Raw genomic sequence first — 19,078 nt, 5'->3', positions numbered from 1 at the left:
TTCCATTGAAAGTAGGCAGACCCACCAGGCATGTTGTGAATCATGCAGAACTGCCCACTGGCTAAGCTGAATTCCAGGAAGACCAGCGAAGATTATGCTTTGCTGATCTTTCTCTGATAAGTCTGAAAAAGTAAAAGGTAAAAATACCTGCTTTCACCTTTGACTTGGGAGCCCCTTGCAGAGACCCCCATCCTTGCCTATGACGATTCTCTCAGTGGTTGAAACTATAGGCAGCTGAAGTCCTGCCTGTGGGCAGGCCTGTCTTCAGGGCAGCAGGGTGCCATGGGGCGAACTTGAGACTGGGCAGACCCTTCAGCTTTCCTACAGCCATTTTTTTTCCATCTGTAAATGGGCAAAGGGAGATTAGACTGTCTGATTTTGCCTTTCAGTGCTGAGATTCTAGTTCATCTGCTCTCTACAATCTGGGCAAAGACAGATGGCTTCTGGGAAGTCCTTGCCGTGCTTTGGGGCATTTAGATGCGGTTCAGAGTGGCCCTCATGGAAGGTTATTGTTAGTGCTGCCTCGCCTGATGGGGCTGCATCTAGAAATTGGAGAGCCTCACTCCCTCCTTGGATTTGGACTTGACACCAGCTGGGCTGGAGGAAGTAAAGTGTTTCTTAAACCTGAAAGGTTATATTTTACCTTTTGCAGTTACAAAAATAGTTGTCTTATTAGTGTCTACAAATGTGCCATTGTTCTTATAATATGGTGGATAAAATTTTATAGGCTTATAGTGCTTATAGGCCTTACAGTGCTGAGGAAGAAAGGTGACTGGTCACTTTCAGAGCTGTCCAGTAGAGGAATAATTGACATCTTATATACCCAGCTTATTCCCAAATAGGTGGTAAGGCAGTCATCTAGCAAGTTACTTCAAACATTTATGAATTGTCAGTGTAAATTTAGAAAATCATTGTTATATTTTCATTAAGCACTTGAAATCAAAAAGGGTGTTTTTTCTTAAATACATGTATCATGAAATTAACCATTAGTCATCTTTAGTACATTTATAATGGGCAAACCAAAATAGTATGTGTTCTTTTCCTTTTCAGTTTTTTTTTGAGCAAACTAGGGGGTCTTACTCTGCCTGGTCTACAGTGCTGTGGCACAGTCATAGCTCACCGCAGCCTCAAATTCCTGATCCTTCCACCTAAGCCTCCTAAATACCTAGGGCACAGGCATGGCCACTGCCCTCAGCTAATTTCTAAATTTTTTTGTAGAGACAGGGTCTTGCTATATTGCCCAGGTTGGTCTCTACTTTTGCTTGGTAAATAACTGTTGTCATAGATTTAATGGAATAGGGATATGCTCTTTTTTTTCTTTTTGAGATAGGAGCCTCAAGCTGTCCCCCTAGAGTGCTGTGGCATCTCAACTCACAGTAACCTCCAACTCCTGGGCTCAAGCGAGTCTCCTGCCTCAGCCTCCCAAGTTGCTGGGACCACAGGCGCCCGCCACAACGCCCGGCTATTTTTTGGTTGCAGCCGTCATTGTTGTTTGGAGGCCCAGGCTGGATTCGAACCCGCCACCTTGGGTGTACGTGGCTGGAGCCTTAGCCACTTGAGCCACAGGCGCCCGCCACAACGCCCGGCTATTTTTTGGTTGCAGCCGTCATTGTTGTTTGGCAGGCCCAGGCTGGATTCGAACCCGCCACCTTGGGTGTACGTGGCTGGAGCCTTAGCCACTTGAGCCACAGGCGCCGAGTCAGGATATATTCTTAATGAGTAAAGTGTGTATACCCCTAACATTTTATTTTCCATAGAATTTTCTTACTTGAGTTGAAGCCCAAAGAGTATTTCCAGTTTTTTTCTGATGCCAGTGTTGACAGTAGCATTACAGCCCTCAGTACTAAGTGGTTTAACACCTGTAGTGGGTCATGAAGGATCATCTGGTCATGAAGCCCCTGCCCTGTCTGTGTTGTCTTAGAGTTTCTGTAGTTTTGTTCAAAAAGTATGGATGGGCTGAGCGTGGTGGCTCATACCTGTAACCATAGCACTCTGGGAGCCCAAGGTTGGTGAAGCCTTTGTACTCAGGAGTTCAAGACCAGCCTGAGCAAGGGTGAAAAAGTTAGCTGGGGTGGTGGGATGTGCTTATAAGCCCCAGCTACTTGCAAGGCTGAGGCAGGAGGATGGCTTTGAGGTTGAATAAGCTATGTCGATACCGCGGCACTCTAGTCCAAGCAACAGAGTAAGACTCTATCTCAGAAACAAAACAAAAAAACTACAGCTGGCTCCTCTGAGGTCTCTGTAACCCTCCTGGGGCTGCTTTTCCAGATGTGGAAAGCTTCGGCAGGCCATGTGGTGTCCATCACCCAGGATGACGGGGAAGCTGATGACTGGGAGACTGACCCGGATTTTGTGGTAGGAGCTACCAGTCTTTTGCTTATTGTTTTTCCTGAAGTGTCTTTCCTAGGTTTTGGTTTGACTGGGGAGTCATTTGTCTGTGTTACAGTCTGGGGTGTGGGCTTTACAAGGTCTTTTTCTTTTCAGAATGATGTGAGTGAGAAAGAACAAAGATGGGGCGCGAAAACTGTGCAAGGCTCCGGGCACCAGGAGCACATCAAGTAAGAGGCTTCCCCACGCCCCACGAGTGGGTGCCATGGGGGTGGAGCAGGGCATTGACCGCTGACCCACCTGTGTAGGTCGCTTCCGTGTGTCCTCTTGAGCTGATTTATACAGTAGAAAATATAAGTTGTGTGTTAATGTATGTGTCTATTTGCATAAATATACGTTCAGTAATTTAAAAATTCCCATTACAAACAATTTTTGTATCTGTAATTCTAAAGAGTCTGTTTTTCATCAGTGAACACAGTTACCTAAGCTTTTCTTTCTACAAGTAGGTTTCTAAAGTGTGAGGTGTCTTTGAATAACTTAGACTTTAACTGCCTTTATTTCTAATATTGTCTGGAAATTATTATGTATTGAAGAATGCAATCGGTACTGTGCACTGAACTGGAAGCTTCGTGTTCTTATAAAAAGCCCAAAATAGGAGAACTTAGTGAGCCATGCCATTGTTCCTGACTTGGCACTGTCTAAAGTGCTGGATATCAGGGTAGTTTGTGTTCTCATCAGGAAGTGTAGATAAAAGGAACTCCTAAAATGTGTTCAGACTTTTATTACAGGTGATGCTGGTTCAGAGTTTATCCTCCTGCTGCCAAATGATGAAGGCAGCACCCCTGGCCAGCAGCCTGCTTTGGTGCTATGGGGAAACTGTCTTGTTTGGTTGTGTTGTCTTAGGGTCTCTGTAGTTTTGGCTAAGATTGATTCAGTAAATCATCTAGAAAAGAAGACAAAGTCTGCAAAGAAATAATAGAGACAGGGTCTTATTCTGTTGCCCAGGCTGGAGTGCAATGGTGTCATCATACCTCACTGCAACCTTGAACTCCTTGGGGTCAAGCAATCCTCCTGCCTCAACCTCTAAGAAGCTGGGACTACAGGGAGGCACATGCTACCCTGCCTGGTTAATTCTTCTATGTTTTGTAGTGACAGGGTCTCGCTTTTGCTCAGGCTGGTCTCAGACTCCTAACCTTAAGTAATCCACCTGCCTTGGCCTCCCAAAGTGCTGGCATTACAGGCATGAGCTACTGTGCCCGGCCGACAGTGGTTTTTAGGCACAAGTATTACTCCCTATGTCACTCGCTCAGACCACTCCCATCCACAGAAGGAGCTTGAGAATGCAGCGTCCTGGGCCAGCGTGGGCAGGAGTTGGGGATTGGGGCTAACCCAGGATTCTGGCGCCATCTTGGCGTATGTGCTGGGGGGTTAGGCAGACTCAGCGGACTCTCCAGTTGGTAACGTCATTGTAGGTCTTCTCATTTCTTCTGGCCGTGGAGCTTCATAACATACTTGAGAACAGAATGAATTCTGGTATCAATGGCCTCTGGCTTGGGTAGGATTCAGAGAGAACATGTCGGGTCAGGACCAGACCAAGTTTCCTAGTGGTGTCTTTCCTTCCCCTGCTCATGAGAGGAACCGGGTTTCCATGCCTGGTTTGCATTTCATCTGCACTCCCGATTGTGTCCAGATGTTGAAAGCAGGGATCTGGTGTCTTCTGGGCAACCTACTTGTTAAGGTGGCCTTTGCACCACTCTGGGGTTTCTTGGGGGACATCTGCTCCTTGACCTTCCAGATTTTAACCATATCTTGTGATCGTTTTCATTATTCTCTGTATTTAAGATAAAAAAATGGTTTTTAGGTCACCAATTCTGAGAGACTTCCATCTCATCTTTGAATACATACTAAGCTGGAGGACATTAAGGAAAGACAGAGTGCCTGAGCGTTTGGCATCAGTGGGCCCCATTTGGTGTCCTTGGGGTGTCTGGACAGAGCAAGTGTTCCTAGCTCACTTCTCTCATGAAGTGCGAATCTATTCTCCGTGTGGAATCAAGTTCGTGTTTTAGTAGGGCTTCTTTTGGGGGGAGTTGGGGTGATTGCGCTGCACACATTCAGATTAGCATCCTCTTTCTGTGAGACTCCGAGGATGACTGAAGTGGGCATACCGGCTTATTATTGCAGAATAATCAGGAAAGCACAGAGAAGGCAGGTACCGGGTGAGCGCCACATAGCCAGCTTTAGAGATGCACAAGACAACGATCAGTCCTCAGACTGCTGGGAGGGAAGTGTGCTCGTGTATTTTATTGACTTGTTCCTATTTTCATCCCCTCCCCCCTAAGCATACATAAGCTGAGAGAGAATGTTTTCCAAGAGCATCAGACCCTTAAAGAAAAGGAACTCGAAACAGGACCAAAAGCCTCCCATGGGTATGGAGGGAAGTTTGGTGTGGAACAAGACAGAATGGATAAGGTGAGTGGACGGCGACCACCTGTGCCAGGCTCCTGGGGGCTCGGGTCCCCTGCCTGGTTGTCAGAACTGCCCCTTCGACTTCCCTTAGAGCAGCAGTTACATTTGTTAAGAACGAGACTTGCCCAGAGTAGTCCTTTGTGGATTGAACTTACTCATAAAGTGCTCCAGCTTTTTTAGAAGCTCTTTATAATTTTTCAGGAATGTTATGTAGGGAGGCCTAAAGTGGGAGATTGTACCCCAGAGGCCAGCTGTGTGATCAGAACTGAAGTCCAGAAGCAAAGTTGTGCCAATCCCCAGACCCAAATCAGATGTGTAGGCCTCTTGGTTCCCAGCATGGGGATTGTCAACCAGCAATATAGGTGACATCCTTTGTGCAGTGAGGGGCCTTCAGTGTACAGTCAGTGCCTTTGAGGCCAGGGGAGAGCAGTCACGCCATTTAAAAGCAGTGGCTGAGGCCAGGTGTGGTGGCTCATACCTATGGTCGTAACACCTTGGGGGGCTGAGACAGGAGGATTCCTTGAGGCAGGTATTGGAGGTCAGCCTGGGCAATGTAGTAAGATGATATAAGTGTAGGGGTACCCCAAAATAGCCTGGGGCTGGAGTGGGTGTGGGCCCAGAAAGCGACCAATGTTGCTGTGTCACTGGTCACTTCCACAGAGACATCCTGACACTGAGACAGGCAGTGTGCAGAGAGGAATCATCTTTGGATAATTCTAAAAAATAAAACAAACCAATGAAAAAAAGTTGGCAGGTATGGTGACTTGAACCTCTTGTCCCAACTAACTGGGAGGCTGAGATGGGTGAGTCACTTGAGCTCAAGAATCTGAGGTTGCTGTGAGCTGTCATGACGCCACTGCACTCTGGTCTGGATGACAGAGTGAGACTCTGTCTCCGAAAAGAAGGAAAAAGCAATGAGTGAGCCCCTTGTGAGGAGTCCATGGTAGGACTTGTCTGTCTGGCAGATGCTGATTGAAGTTGCTGGCTCTGCCAATACTTGTCTGCCCTGAAAGAAGGGAGTAACGGCCACTCCAGAGGGCTTAGCGGCTTCCTGTACAGAGAGACAGTGTAGACTGCACTGTGTGTGCAGCACGTGTGTGCACGTTCTTTAGTAAAGCCAGTCTTTACCTTCTGCAAACATCCTTGCTGATGTGAATTCTAAGTCTGAGCAACTTGAGATTCTCTGACCTAACAGACATCTGCCTCTCTGTGGGTAGCAGTGAGAGCATCAGCCGGTGTTGGGTTCCAGTCAGTAATTTCATGCCTCTCCCTCCCATGGATCACATTAACACTGCCCTGGGCATGGGCCCCCCTAGCTGTGCCATTGTGAGCTGCACTGCCCTCTCCCTCAGCAGAGAAGACAATATGGTAGGCCTGGGAGCACCCCAAACCACATCCCAAAATAACCGAGAACTAGAGTGGGGTACGGTCATCTGCAGGAAAGAGATGGATGTTGCTGTGTCACTGGTCACTGCCACAGAGACATCCTGACACTGAGACGGGCAGCGTGCAGGGAGGAAACTGCTTTCGACTCAAAGAGAAAGTCTGGCAGCTTTCAGGACTGCCAGTGGGCAGACAAAACTCAGGCCAGCCTCCTCTTCCTGCCTCCATGTCCTGGAACCTGAGTCTGAACATTCAGACTCTGCTGTGTACCAACACTCTGGTGCCAAGTGTGGTTTTGTCAATATAAGATCAAAGAAAACTTTGGGGATAAATTTGTTTCAGTCAAAAGCTGGAAATGTTGCCAGGCTATCACTCTGGCCATATTTTTAGAGCAGTTTTCTTACAACTTCTCTTTATAAGATGGGGGAAGTCCTCTGCAGCTGTCTCTTGCCACCCTGTAGTCTGCATTTTCTGGGGGTGGGGGATCCTGAAGGCCCAGGTGGGTAGTCTGCCCCCGAGGCCATGGCTCATGGTGCTGCCCTGGGAGCAAACATAGAAAGAGGAGAGAGGCCCCAGCTCTGGAGCTGACAAGAGAACCTGCCCTTTTCTAGGAGAGACTGGGTGCTTTGACCCCCTACTAAGCATCAGGGGGTCTTGAATGCTGCTGGGGCCTCTGTGACCCCTCATCGTGTGGTAGCCAGAACAGGTGCACAGGTGCTTAGAAAGCTATGGACACGCTGGGGCTTTTTTCCATGTCTTGCACTGTCACATGTTGTCATTGTCCTTAAAGGAGCCACTGGACCCCTCACCACTACGTGGAGGGAGGGAGCCATGAATCTGGGGCGTGGCTGAGTCCTGAGGGTGGGGCTGTAGGGCCGCTGCAGGGCCAGGCAGGGAGGGTCCTTGTGGACAACAGTGTTAGTTAAAATTGCTGAAGCACTGGGTGTGGTGGCTTACGCCTGTAATCCTAGCACTCTGGGAGGCTGAGGCCAGTGGATTGCTTGAGCTCAGGAGTTGAGACCAGCCTAAGCAAAAGCAAGACCCCGTCTCTACTAAAAATAGAAAAACTGAGGCAAGAGGATTGCTTGAGCCCAAAAGTTGGAGGTTGCTGTGAGCTATGACGCCACAGCACTCTACCCAGGGCGACAGCTTGAGATTCTGTCTCAAAAAAAAAAAAAAAAAAAAAAATTGCTGAGCCAGGTGATTGAATCAGAAAAGCAGCTGTAGCCAAACAGTATGTCAGTGAATAGATGATCATGTTCCCGAAAGCTTTCTCCACAGAATGAGCTGGCCACTGGGTCTGGCCCGAGGCCACAGTGGCTGAGCCCATGGTGGAAAGCTTGGGGGAAGCCCAGCTTCACCTTGTGGCTTTGCTGCTTGGTAGAGGTGCGACCCTGCCCTCCTCTTATGGGGGCTGACATGCTGGTGACGTTGGAATGAGCGGGTGCTGGCAGCAGCACCTGGCTCCCTGCCTGCATGGTGTGTGTGCTCAGTAGATACTGAATCTGAATCTACCTTATAACAAACATGGACGTGTGTGTTTCAGTTCGTTAGCAAAATAAGTATTTTTTGTCCTGATTCTGGGGTCATGTGGTCTGCACACATCTCACTCTGGTGGAGCGACTTTTGCCACGGTGTCCATATACATGGGTCTCATGGACTATGGGGCCAGCTGCTGGCACCGTGTCCTCCTTCACATGAGGTCAGAATACTCTGGCTCTGGGTTGCTTACCCGGAGCCCAGGGTCTAGGCCAGGCACTGAGACCCTGCAGGGCCTCTGGCAGCTCTAGGCTACAGTTCCTTCCAGGAGCCGGTCTCCTGGGCAGGCTCTGCCGAATGTGTTCCATCAAGGCTTGCACTCCCTTGCACCTCCCCAGTGGAAGTCAAGAGCCTGTTGCTATTTGGTGTATAATGCTTTATTTTTGGACCCTGTTCCAGTCAGCTGTTGGCCATGAGTACCAGTCGAAACTTTCCAAACACTGCTCGCAAGTTGACTCTGTCCGGGGATTTGGAGGCAAGTTTGGTGTCCAGATGGACAGAGTTGATCAGGTGAGATGTGGCATGGGACACACAGGCAGGAGGGGTGTGCTGGCAAGGAAAGCTGCCTCTGCACAAGCGCCCGTCCATCCTTTGGGCCATGCGCAGGGGCGCACGGGTGCACTCCGCTCCCCAGGACTACATGGGGGCCATCTGGGTGCACTGGGCGAGGAAGCAGGACAGGGGTGTGTGTGCCAGAGCAGTCACTGTGCTCACTCTTCTCTGAGCAGCCCCAGAACCGGACAGCCTTACATTTGTCCAGGAATGTGCCTGCAGAGACCAGCTCCATCAATCTTGCCCACGCACATCACTAGGACAGGGTGACAGGGTCCCTGCTATGGAGCTTGACGCATTGGTGTCCTGGGCTCAGGCTTGGCATCCAGGTGGTGCACAGGTTCTAGGCCAGAGCCTATTCTCTGATTCTCATTGGATCAGGGACATCAACCCCTTCATTTTCTGATGTAATAATCAGGATTCTGGAATGAGCCGCTGAAGGGGGGCAGACCTGGGCAGACCTCATTCTGTGTCTGGCTTTGGGGCACATGAGCTATGTTCTGAATTAAGGTGTCTGTGAACTGAGGGTGGTGAGGACACCTGCCCACAGGTGTGCGGGTGTGTGTGGTCCCATCGGCACTTGGACGCTGCCTCTGTCCTCATCACCACTGTTAGTGTGGTCCTCAACATGGCTTCCTGGCTCGGCGCCTATAGCTCACCCGGCTAGGGCGCCAGCCACGTACACCTAAGGTGGCGGGTTCAAATCCCCAGCCCGGACCCGCCAAACAACAATGATGGCTGCAACCAAAAAATAGCCGGGCGTTGTGGCGGGTGCCTGTGGTCCCAGCTATTTGGGAGGTGGAGGCAGGAGACTCGCTTGAGCCCAGGAGTTGGAGGTTGCTGTGAGCTGTAATGCCACGGCACTCTACCCAGGGGATAGCTTGAGGCTCTGTCTCAAAAAAAACAAAAAAAAACAAAAAAAAAACATGGCTTCCTGGCAATCAAGTGTATGTGTAGCATGTGGAATTATCCCAGAGTGGCGTCCTGTGGCCAGAAGGGATCAGCCAGGCACGCACTGCTGCAGTGGGCTGGGGAGGGCAGGTCACCATGGATATACCTTAGCCCACAGAGCTCCCTGGTCTTTGTGGAGCGTTTTATGGCATGTAAATTCACAGCACCAGAGCTTTTGCATTCATTTCACTTGGACTTGGCTCAGGAAACCAGAAGCCAAAAATAACATGTTTTTAAAAATTTCATATATGTCATGAATTCACAGGGATTGTTTCAGAGATGTTTAAAAATGCGTGGTCTTGTCCTTCCTTGTTTTTTGGTAACTACAGTCTGCTGTAGGCTTTGAATACCAGGGCAAGACAGAGAAGCACGCCTCCCAGAAAGGTAAGCTGTGGACAGCATGGGCGGTGGGGCCTGGATGGGAGGTTACAGTCTGCTGGAGCCTGTTTCTTGGATGGGCACAGGGAGGACTCTGCTCACTCCTTGAAGTTTCTGGGTCACCTGGAAACTGTGTGATGGGTATGCTCCCCAGAACACAGCACCTGCGGAGTCCTGGCATCCAGCATTGTGATGTCCACCCACCTTGCCGAGGAAGCTGCCTTCCCTTCATCTGGGCGGCACTGTGCCTGGCAACGTTAGCTCTCTGACTTGCTTGGCAAAAAACTAGCTTCTCTCCCAAGGATAGAATCCACAGTTGTTAATTCCCATTTATTTTCATTAAGCTCATACAGCCTTACTGTGGTGGAGATTAATTATACTAGTCCCTAAAGCCTTTTTTCAAAGATGAAAGCATATCGCTTCCTGGAAGTCTGCAGTCTTTTTTGCAAGCTTGTTTAATTCTGCCTCTTGTGTGTCCTCAGTAGCCCGGGACACAAGCTCCTGTGATGAGCAGTCCAGGTGCAGCCTGGGTGTAGGTGACTGAGGGACTGGCCAGGTGTGGGGACTTGAGTTTCTTTGTGCTCTGACCAGCACTTGAGCAGCCGACTTCCCAGGTGCACACGCAGCTCTGCGCCTGCCCGTGCCAGGCCTGCCCAGTGCTGGGGAAGGGGTCAGAGCTTTGTGCACACTGTCACTGCTCGGAGCAGTGGGTGGCTTGTGCATCTCACGGTGTACGCTGGATCTCTTCACGAGTCATAACCCCCAGACATTTTTGTTTTTCTTAGTTTAACAAAAGGGGCTCTTTGGTCACCAAACCCATGTGCTAACTGCTGCCCTATCTCTGCAGACTACTCAAGTGGCTTTGGTGGCAAATATGGCGTGCAGGCTGACCGGGTGGACAAGAGCGCCGTGGGCTTTGACTACCAGGGCAAGACTGAGAAGCACGAGTCACAGAGAGGTGTGTGTGGGCGGGGGAGGGACACTGCCCACTCTTACGTCATGTTTTTCTCCCCCATACAAGCCAGGCTATGCTGATTGTACATACGTCCTTTCCTTAAGTGATTGGGTGTCCTCTTCACAGCAGAGTCTGTGGACTTCTCCTGTCTTTAATGAATGCACAGTTCCCCCACTGTAGGAAGAGTCCACAGTCTATTTAACTGTGTGTGGAATTAAGGTTATTTCCAATTTTTTTGATGTCAAAAATTATAGTGGATATTCTTGTACCTATGCCACAACACACAAGTTGTTATTCAAAAGAACCAATTCATAGAAATGAGATTGCTGGGTCAAAGGATGGTGAAGTTAAAGTCTTGAGAGCTACTGCCAAATTGTCCTTAGAGGCTGTGCTGATTGTGGTTGGTCCCTTCACCAGGACATCCCTGCCAATAAGGGTCATGTAAAGAGCTTTTCCTGGAGCTACAGAGGTCGTGACCTATTGGTGCCCCTGCAGCATTGGTTTATTTGGTTTGTACATGTAAATTTTTAAAGATGATAGCCAACATTTGAAACCTGAGAGTTTGGCCAGGCTCAGCGGCTCATGCCTATCATCCCAGCACTTGAGAGGCCAAGATGGGTGGATTGCCTGAGCTCACAAGTTCGAGAGCAGCCTGAGCCAGAGCAAGACCCTGTCTCAAAAAAGAAGCTGGGCATTGGGTGGTGCCGGTGGCTCAGTGAGTAGGGCGCCAGCCCCATATACCGAAGGTGGTGGATTCAAACCCGGCTCCGGCCAAACTGCAACAAAAAAAAAATAGCCAGGCATTGGGGCCGGCACCTGTAGTCCCAGCTACTTGGGAGGCTGAGGCAAGATAATTGCCTAAGCCCAAGAGCTGTAGGTTGCTATGATCTATGATGCTACAGCACTCTACTGAGAGCAACAAAAGTGAGACTCTGTCTCTAAAAAAAATAAAAAATAGAAAAAAAGGCTGCTGAGACCTGAACATGTTCACTGGCTTTGTTGCTCATTTTTAAATAGCACCTCTTTTTGTTTTGTTCTCAGATTACTCCAAAGGTTTTGGTGGGAAATACGGTATTGACAAGGACAAAGTGGACAAGAGCGCCGTGGGCTTTGAGTACCAGGGCAAGACCGAGAAGCACGAGTCCCAGAAAGGTGTCTTCAGTTTTATCTTATTCTCCAGCCCGCAGCTCCTAACCTGGCAGGTGTCAGCCAAGTAGAAAAGGAAACAACCTCCAAGTAGATCTCTCTCTTTAATTAAATATTCAGCTTTAAGGTAGCAAATCCAGACACAGAGGTGTTAAGAAGTCAGGCGTTGGCGCTTCTTTTGGCCGCAGACCCCAGCAGAGATGCTCGTGGCGGTGGCCGTGGCTGCACGCCTGCTTCAGCAGTAGGGACGCGTGCCACTTCCTGGTGCCCTGGAAGTGACATGCATTGTGATTGCGGGCCCTGTCTGTGTCCGTTGACAAGACTGAGAGTAGGGGCTCATTTTTTTAGCCGCCTTGCAGGAAGTCCTCTTAATAGATGTTAACTAAAGTTTTACCGAAGATCCAGAAGGGAAAGGCTGGGCTTAGTGAATGTATGTGTTTAACTGCATTGAAACATGCTTTGCGCCTGTGACCTGGGCTCCCTGTTACTGATCTATCATGGCTTTTTATGTGCACTCAGACTATGTGAAAGGGTTTGGAGGAAAATTTGGTGTGCAGACAGACAGACAAGACAAATGTGCCCTTGGCTGGGACCACCAGGAGAAGTTACAATTGCACGAATCGCAGAAAGGTACACTCATTTGCCCGCTGTGCTGGGATTGTTGGGGAAATCGGTTTGTGTTTGTTCCTGGGTCTGTGGGTGTGTTTGTGTCTGCTTTATTGCTGTCCCAGTTCATGCTTCACTGTGTGAAGTTGTCTTGTGCCTTCCGTCTCAAACCCTTTAGCTAGTGTAGGGATGGCCCCTGCTCTCTCACACGAGAGGACTGTAGGGCCGTGCCACAGGGGACCGGGTTTCCCCGGGGTCAGGAGGCTCCTGCAGCACTCTGGAGGATGCCGTCACTTCCTGCCCACAGGTGCTCCTAGTCCTTGGTTTCTGGTTTATAAAGTGGGTTGCAGTTATAGCAGGAGACATTTCTGTCTAACTGGAAGTGTCTTCTCATCAGAGGGGGAACCCTATCCTGGGGAAAGGAGTCTAAAGGGACTGAGAACCTTTCGTTCAGTGTGGCCAGAGCTAACCCAGGGGCAGGCATGCCCATTCTCTCAGCCAGCGCAACAGGAGGTGGGCGGGGGTCTGAGGTGTCTCTAAACACAAACATAGGTGCATTCTCTCTGCAGTCTGGGCGGGACCCTAGAAGTGGACCTGGAAGCATGGAGTGGCTTTACTGAATTACTTAAAATACAGTGCTTAGCCTGTTTCCAGATCCTGGCTGACATGTTCAGATTTTAAGTTTGTTCTTAAACCTTCACTTTATGAGCCATCTTCTGACTATGAGACTGGGGGTCCAGTCCTTAAGCCCCTAAACTCAGCAGAGCTCTTGCTTTCTGGAAATGATGCATTTGATCATCGCCAGGCTCCCACAGTTCTAACCCAGCTGTGTTTCCTCTCCTGGTTGTTTCCCACTGTCGCTTGTGGCCTTGCAGATTATAAGACTGGTTTCGGAGGCAGATTCGGTGTTCAGTCCGAGAGGCAGGACTCCTCTGCCGTGGGGTTCGATTACAAGGAGAAGCTGGCCAAGCACGAGTCCCAGCAAGGCACAGTTGCCCCCAGCCTCCTCCCCTGCCCCTCGGAGTGCAGCCACTTCTAGCACAGACTTCAGGGTTCACCCTCGGAGCCTGCAGCACAGTCTTCCAAGCCGCCAGCAGTCAGCTGCAGGGGCTGTCAGGCATAGGAGTCACAGTCTGCTGTAGAGAGAGACCGACCTGAGATTTCCCCCCCTCTCTCTCATGCACCTTTTTCCCCTATGACTTTTACAGTTTGTGTTGGGTAAAATGTGGCAGTTTGCCAGTTTTGTCATTCTAACCCCATGACCTGTCCGTCTGGTCAGGGTACTTCCAGTCTGCTGTTGACCGTGGCCACTGTGGGCCATTGAGTCAGGCCTTCCTGAGATGAAGAGAGACGAGTGTGGTTCAGCCAAACCACTGACCTTCAGAGCCGAGGCTGGCAGCCGCGAGGGCCACGAGACAGGCACATTCCCTGTGGTTTCTGTGTTTCATCTGTGGTGGCGTTTTTTGGCTGGGGAGGGGGGTGTTTTATTTGTCTGGGTATGTTTGATGGCACTGTCTCCATGTAACGTCCCCACACAGAGCCACACGGTATGGATGCAAAGCTGGCCAGAGCAGTTTCCTTAGAGCAGTTGTCTCATTACCTTTAAGATTTGGCTTTGGTTATTAGCGCCTGGACACATGATGGGGAACGTAGTGACCCTCCCCTTGCAGGGCAGAGTTCAGGCTTTCCACCTGCAGTGTTAGAAGCACATGGCAGCTTTCAGGCGTGGGAAGGTAAACACACTTGGGGAGGCCCCTCAAGCTGCATGGAGGAGGCCATGGGGTCGCCGTGGCGCTCCCGCTGCATGACGGTGTGACTTTCATGTGGATCTGTGTTGCTGCAGCAGAAGCCTTTGGCTGGCAGAATTTCCACATGGATTTTTTTTTTCTTTTAAAAAGCAAGAGAACAAACTGCGATTGAGCCTCTTTTTAGTGCTCCGTAGAGCAGGAGCGCAGGAGTCATGAGAATAAGCCCGTGCTGGTGCAGAAGACTGTGCTATTGAAGTGGCGTTGCAAAGGCCTGTCCCGTGCCCTCCTTCCTCGGCTCAGTCCCCCCTGCCTGCTGCCCCACCCCCATCCCTGTGCCCCTCAGGAGAATGCCCACGCATGCCAGGGGCCTGTGCTCCGCTTCTCACCTGCCTGAGTGCTGAGGGCCGGTGTCTCGTGCAAAACTTGCCTGGAAAGTAAAGACTCAGCGCCTGGTGGTTCTCGTTTCTCTGCTCCGGGTGCACTCTGCGGGCTGTTTCTGGGTCTGTCTGCATGCACCTGCTGTCAGCCCTGGGCCTGTCCTTGACCTCAGAATAAAGGTTATGTTTTGCCACATTTCAGACTACTCCAAAGGATTTGGGGGAAAATATGGGGTGCAGAAGGATCGGATGGACAAGGTAAGTATTTCAGACCAAGGGGCTAGTATTTTCTGCCAACATGTTTGGGCATCTATGGAGCCCTGTGTATGTTAGCCTGTGGTCTCGCAGACATTCTCAGGTGGGCAGGGCTCAGGGTTCTAGAAGTGTATCCAGCGACCAGGCCACACCATCCCTGTCAATGATGGCTCACTCAGATAGCCCAGTGCCTCTGGGGGCAATGCTGAGGGATAAGTGCTCGCACTGTCCCACTCCCAGTCGGGTGTTCAAGGCTCAGGTAAACGCAGTGGGGAGTGGCTGAGCTGCCCTTGAAACCTAGATATTAATGTGAGTGCCTCAGGGGCATGTGGTCATTTTGACTTTAATTTTTCACATTAAATCAAATTGTATTTGGTCCTTTGGTCACACCGGCCACATGGCCAGAGCTTGGCAGCTGCATGTGGCCAGTAGCTGCTGTCTGAGGACAACACAGGGCTCAGCTGTTAGCATTGTTCCCAGAGGTCTGAGGGACCCCACCAGCCTGGGATCTGTCTGCTTAACCACCAGGAGACACTCCTATGAAAACATATTTTGCTTTCCCATCAGGAATTAATTTCATTTATCTTTTTACTTCTGATGGTTTTACAGCCTTGGTGAGTCAGTGTTAAGCACACAAAATGATTGTTTTTCTTATCCATGATCCAATGCTTTCAAATATTAGAATTATCTTTAGACTGTGTGTGGGGTTATCCAAATAGGCCCTGGCCACTGCAGTCGTCTGCCTCTCACATGGTAGCTGGCCCCAAAGAACTGAGCCCCACCCTGCCCACTCCCGTGCTTGGCCTCGGGTTATGGGTGGCAGGGCTGTCCTCACAGCACTTTGCTGCCATTGGACTTAATGCTGACCGTACAGACAGCATTGCCCAGGCCACTTGCTCTATGGCCAGAACTTCAGACACAGGCCCTGGCGGGTGCAGAGAAAGACAGAGAATTGGTCTGTGGCATTGGGGGGAGTGACAGCTGACTCAGGCCTTTGGGGCCATGGGGATCCGAGTCGGGACAGAGTCTGAAGAAGGGCTGAACCGCAGAATGTGGAGAGCCCTACAGACCATGGAAGGCTCTGTGCTGTGTGAAGTGATGTGAGTGGTCCGGGAGGGGTCAGTAGGCAGAACACACTATTGGGAGCCCCCTGGCCAGGGTGGAGATGGGATCCTTGGACATGGTTGTGAGGACCGAATCCTTTGGGGCCAGAGGTGCCGGGCAATAGAAGAGCAGAGCTTGGTGTTAGGATTTAAGGAGTGCAGTAGAGAGAGGAGTCAGGGCGGACACGGGGCAGCTGCTGAGGCGACACCCTGGGAACAGGGGCCGTGGTGAGTCTGCATACAGAAAGTATGTGGATGGTGGAGCAGCCGGAGAGTGTGTGCTGTGGGGAGGGGCCCAGGGCTGCACCCTCAGGATGGCAATGGAAAACTTGCTTCAAAAGGCAAGTTTTCTGGTCAGGTAGCCAGAGTAGACTGGGCAGAGAGGCCTAGGATGGATGGAGGGAAGGGCCTGACCAGTATAGGTGAGTCAGAGGTTGTGGCTTTGTGGCTGGAAGTTGAGGAGGTGTCTGTATCATGGGTGCCTGTGGTCAGCATTGATGGTAATGACAGTGACCGCTGACCTTGCCAACACATGGAAGGAAGCGTGTGAGGGGCAACTCCAGTGTTGGCGCCTTCATTTGGGAGGTTTGGTGTCCTTTCCTGTGGTCTCCTGTGCATCTGAGGAGCAAAGGCTCACCAAAGTGAGGGCACTGCCCTGGGACCCAGTGTGTCATGGGGGTGGGGCTCACACCCGCTCCATGCCATGAGGCCAACCTCCTATAGCACCCCAATGGGTGAGGCCAGCAGGTCCGGAATCACTGATCCAGTGGTCTTTCCTTTGAACGGGTATGAACAACTCAGAGGTTTAGAAGTGGCCGAAATGGACCCAGGCACCAACTGCACAGGGGGCAGGTTTGGGGAGAGGGAAGGGAACAGGGTCTGAGCAGAGGAGGCTGGGAAGTGAGTGAGCAGCTGGGCAGGCATTCCTGGTCAGGAGGAGTCAGAGGTTATGAAACTCATGCTGTGTCTGAAAATGGCCATTGGCTTCTCAGAGCCCTGCTGATCTGTGCCCGAATCAGCAGTTGCGTGGCAGACCAGACTCCCTGTTAGTGTTCAGGATGCTCGGTGGTGAGGGACTGTGGGGAAGGCTTGAGGAAAGGCACAGGCCAGTTGTGACAGCACAAGTGGGGGGATGTGTCTTTGTCCTGACGCTTACTCCTGGTCACCAGGAGGTGTGCATGGGCATGTTTTCCTGCAGGACAGAGGGGTAGAGGTGACAGTTCTGGGCTGTCTGGTTTGGTCTTTTGACAGATCTGGGGGAGGCTCCGAGCATTCGCATCAGATGGGAGCCATGGCAGGGTGTAAAGGAAAGAGAAAGTACTTTCCTGATTTCCTTTCCTGTCTCCATAGAATGCATCAACCTTTGAAGATGTTACCAAGGTGTCCCCTGCTTACCAAAAGACGGTACCTGTTGAAGCCGGTGAGTCCTAGCAGACTCCCCCAAAGTAGTGTGCAGTTTTCCCAGGAAGAAAGTCCATGCTGTGTGGTTTTTCTTAGAAAATGCTGAGGAGGAAAAGTAGAGTTGTGACACAGAACCAGGAACATTCCTGGACAGAGTGGTAGTTACTGCACATTTTGGGGGGAGAAATTAACAGTCTTTTTGATGAAGACACTCTCTCAGCTCCTGGAGGTGAAGAGGCATCTTTCAGTGGAGCCTGTGGTTGGGGGGCACTTCCCAAATCAGAGGAACTGCATTGCCATGGCAGGGTTCTGGGCACGGCTCCCTGAGCCAACTGGCCACAGCCGCCACCAGAGGAAGGTGTTAGCGTATCTGAGCACAGGGGACAGGGGTGTCCAGAGCTGCAACCAGAGGAAGGTGTTAGCGCATCTGAGCACAGGGGACAGGGGTGTCCTTTCCTCTGTTCATGGGCCCTTGACCAGGGAGCTTGAAATCTGTCCTTTGTCTGCTGGCACAAAGTAGAATGAGACGTGAGCCCTGCCCTGAAGAGAGGCTTTTAGTTGGGAAAACAGTGAACATGAAAGCAAATGCTAAATTCAAAACAGGAAGCTGAGCGCCACCGTCAGTTTGCTGTCGACACCCCGACTTAGGAGTTCTCAGGGTTTGTGAGCCCAGGACACTTTAACACTGGTGAGAATTAGTGAGGACCTGGCTCGGCGCCTGTGGCTCAAATGGCTAAGGCGCCAGTCACATATGCCTAAGGTGGTGGGTTCGAATCCAGCCCGGGTCCGCCAAACAACAATGAAGGCTGCAGCCAAAAAATAGCTGGGTGTTGTGGTGAGTGCCTGTGGTCCCAGCTACTTGGGAGGCTGAGGCAGGAGACTCTCCTGAGCCCAGGAGTTAGAGGTTGCTGTGAGCTGTGATGCCACGGTACTCTACCCAGGGGAACAGCTTGAGGTTCTGTCTCAAAAAATAAAAGAGAGAGAGAGAATTAGTGAGGACCTGAGACCTTTGGTTGGTGTCTGTTGTGTTTGTTGATACCTACTGTTCTAGAAGTTGGAGGGAAGTTTTAAAATAATTTATTTAAAAATAATAAGACCATTACATATGTACACATGACACTTAATGAAAAATGACATTTTTCAAAATAAAACTTAGAACTGCGTAGCATTTTTACCTTTTTATGAATCTTTAACAGAAGATGGCTGAATTTTCATATCTGCTGCTTCTTTTAGTCTGTTACCGTAAAGTTATGTGGTTGATAAGAAAGCCCAGACACACCCAGATGGGGGTCAGGAAAGGAGGTGCACGCACGCCCTGGGCTGTTTCCTCTCGGTCTCTGAGAGACTCGCTGACCCCACCGGACTGTTGGACACTTGGGGAGTTCTGGATGCTCATCCTCCAAATGTTGGCGCTTTCATATTATAATACCAGAGACAGCTGTGTCTATTTTCATTGTCAACCTCATCAGCTGGTGAAAATCATCAGGCTCATGGTGACAGTGACGAATTTTCCAAAATTTTTTCTTTGCTTGGAGGCTGGACTTTTCCCATCGGCAAATACTGCAGTAACTGTTCGTGTAGTGATGGGCTCAGTTTGTTTATTTGCGAGAAAATTGTCTGCCAGATGCCTGGGTCTGCATAGCCACGTGGGGACGGATGCCCCATGGACTCAGTGCGGCTCAGTCACAGGTATCGTCCCTCAAGGCCGCCTTCAAGTTCCCCTGCAGAGCAGTAGCAGCCTGGGTGTCTTTCCCATTTTTGTCATGTAAAATATCAAAAAATATATGATCAAGGGTTGAAACTTTTCTTAAAATCAATACCTTTTTTACTGCTTATAAGAGACAGACATCTTTAAGTGAAATTGGCTGGTTTTTAAAAAAAATTACAAGT

The 19,078-nt window shown here is 50.3% G+C and overlaps 1 protein-coding gene across 3 annotated transcripts in view; it reads left to right on the top strand.

Annotated features, from left to right (window-relative positions):
• CTTN (cortactin) overlaps positions 1-19,078 on the top strand; it is a 33,556-nt gene that overhangs the window by 5,275 nt on the left and 9,203 nt on the right. For 2 of the 3 annotated variants that reach the window (XM_003798286.3, XM_023518292.1), the window contains 11 exons: positions 2,269-2,355; positions 2,485-2,558; positions 4,668-4,797; positions 8,116-8,226; positions 9,549-9,603; positions 10,445-10,555; positions 11,594-11,704; positions 12,218-12,328; positions 13,180-13,290; positions 14,632-14,687; positions 17,138-17,207. In XM_003798286.3, coding sequence (XP_003798334.1) covers positions 2,269-2,355; positions 2,485-2,558; positions 4,668-4,797; positions 8,116-8,226; positions 9,549-9,603; positions 10,445-10,555; positions 11,594-11,704; positions 12,218-12,328; positions 13,180-13,290; positions 14,632-14,687; positions 17,138-17,207 — 1,027 coding nt within the window. The remainder of the gene's footprint in view (positions 1-2,268; positions 2,356-2,484; positions 2,559-4,667; positions 4,798-8,115; positions 8,227-9,548; positions 9,604-10,444; positions 10,556-11,593; positions 11,705-12,217; positions 12,329-13,179; positions 13,291-14,631; positions 14,688-17,137; positions 17,208-19,078) is intronic. The other variant, XM_003798287.3, reaches the window with a different exon arrangement.

Source organism: Otolemur garnettii, unplaced genomic scaffold (genome assembly GCF_000181295.1).
Source record: "Otolemur garnettii isolate 467f Iridium unplaced genomic scaffold, OtoGar3 scaffold00134, whole genome shotgun sequence".
Classification (NCBI taxonomy): domain Eukaryota; kingdom Metazoa; phylum Chordata; class Mammalia; order Primates; family Galagidae; genus Otolemur; species Otolemur garnettii.
This window is presented reverse-complemented; position numbering and strand designations above follow the sequence as displayed.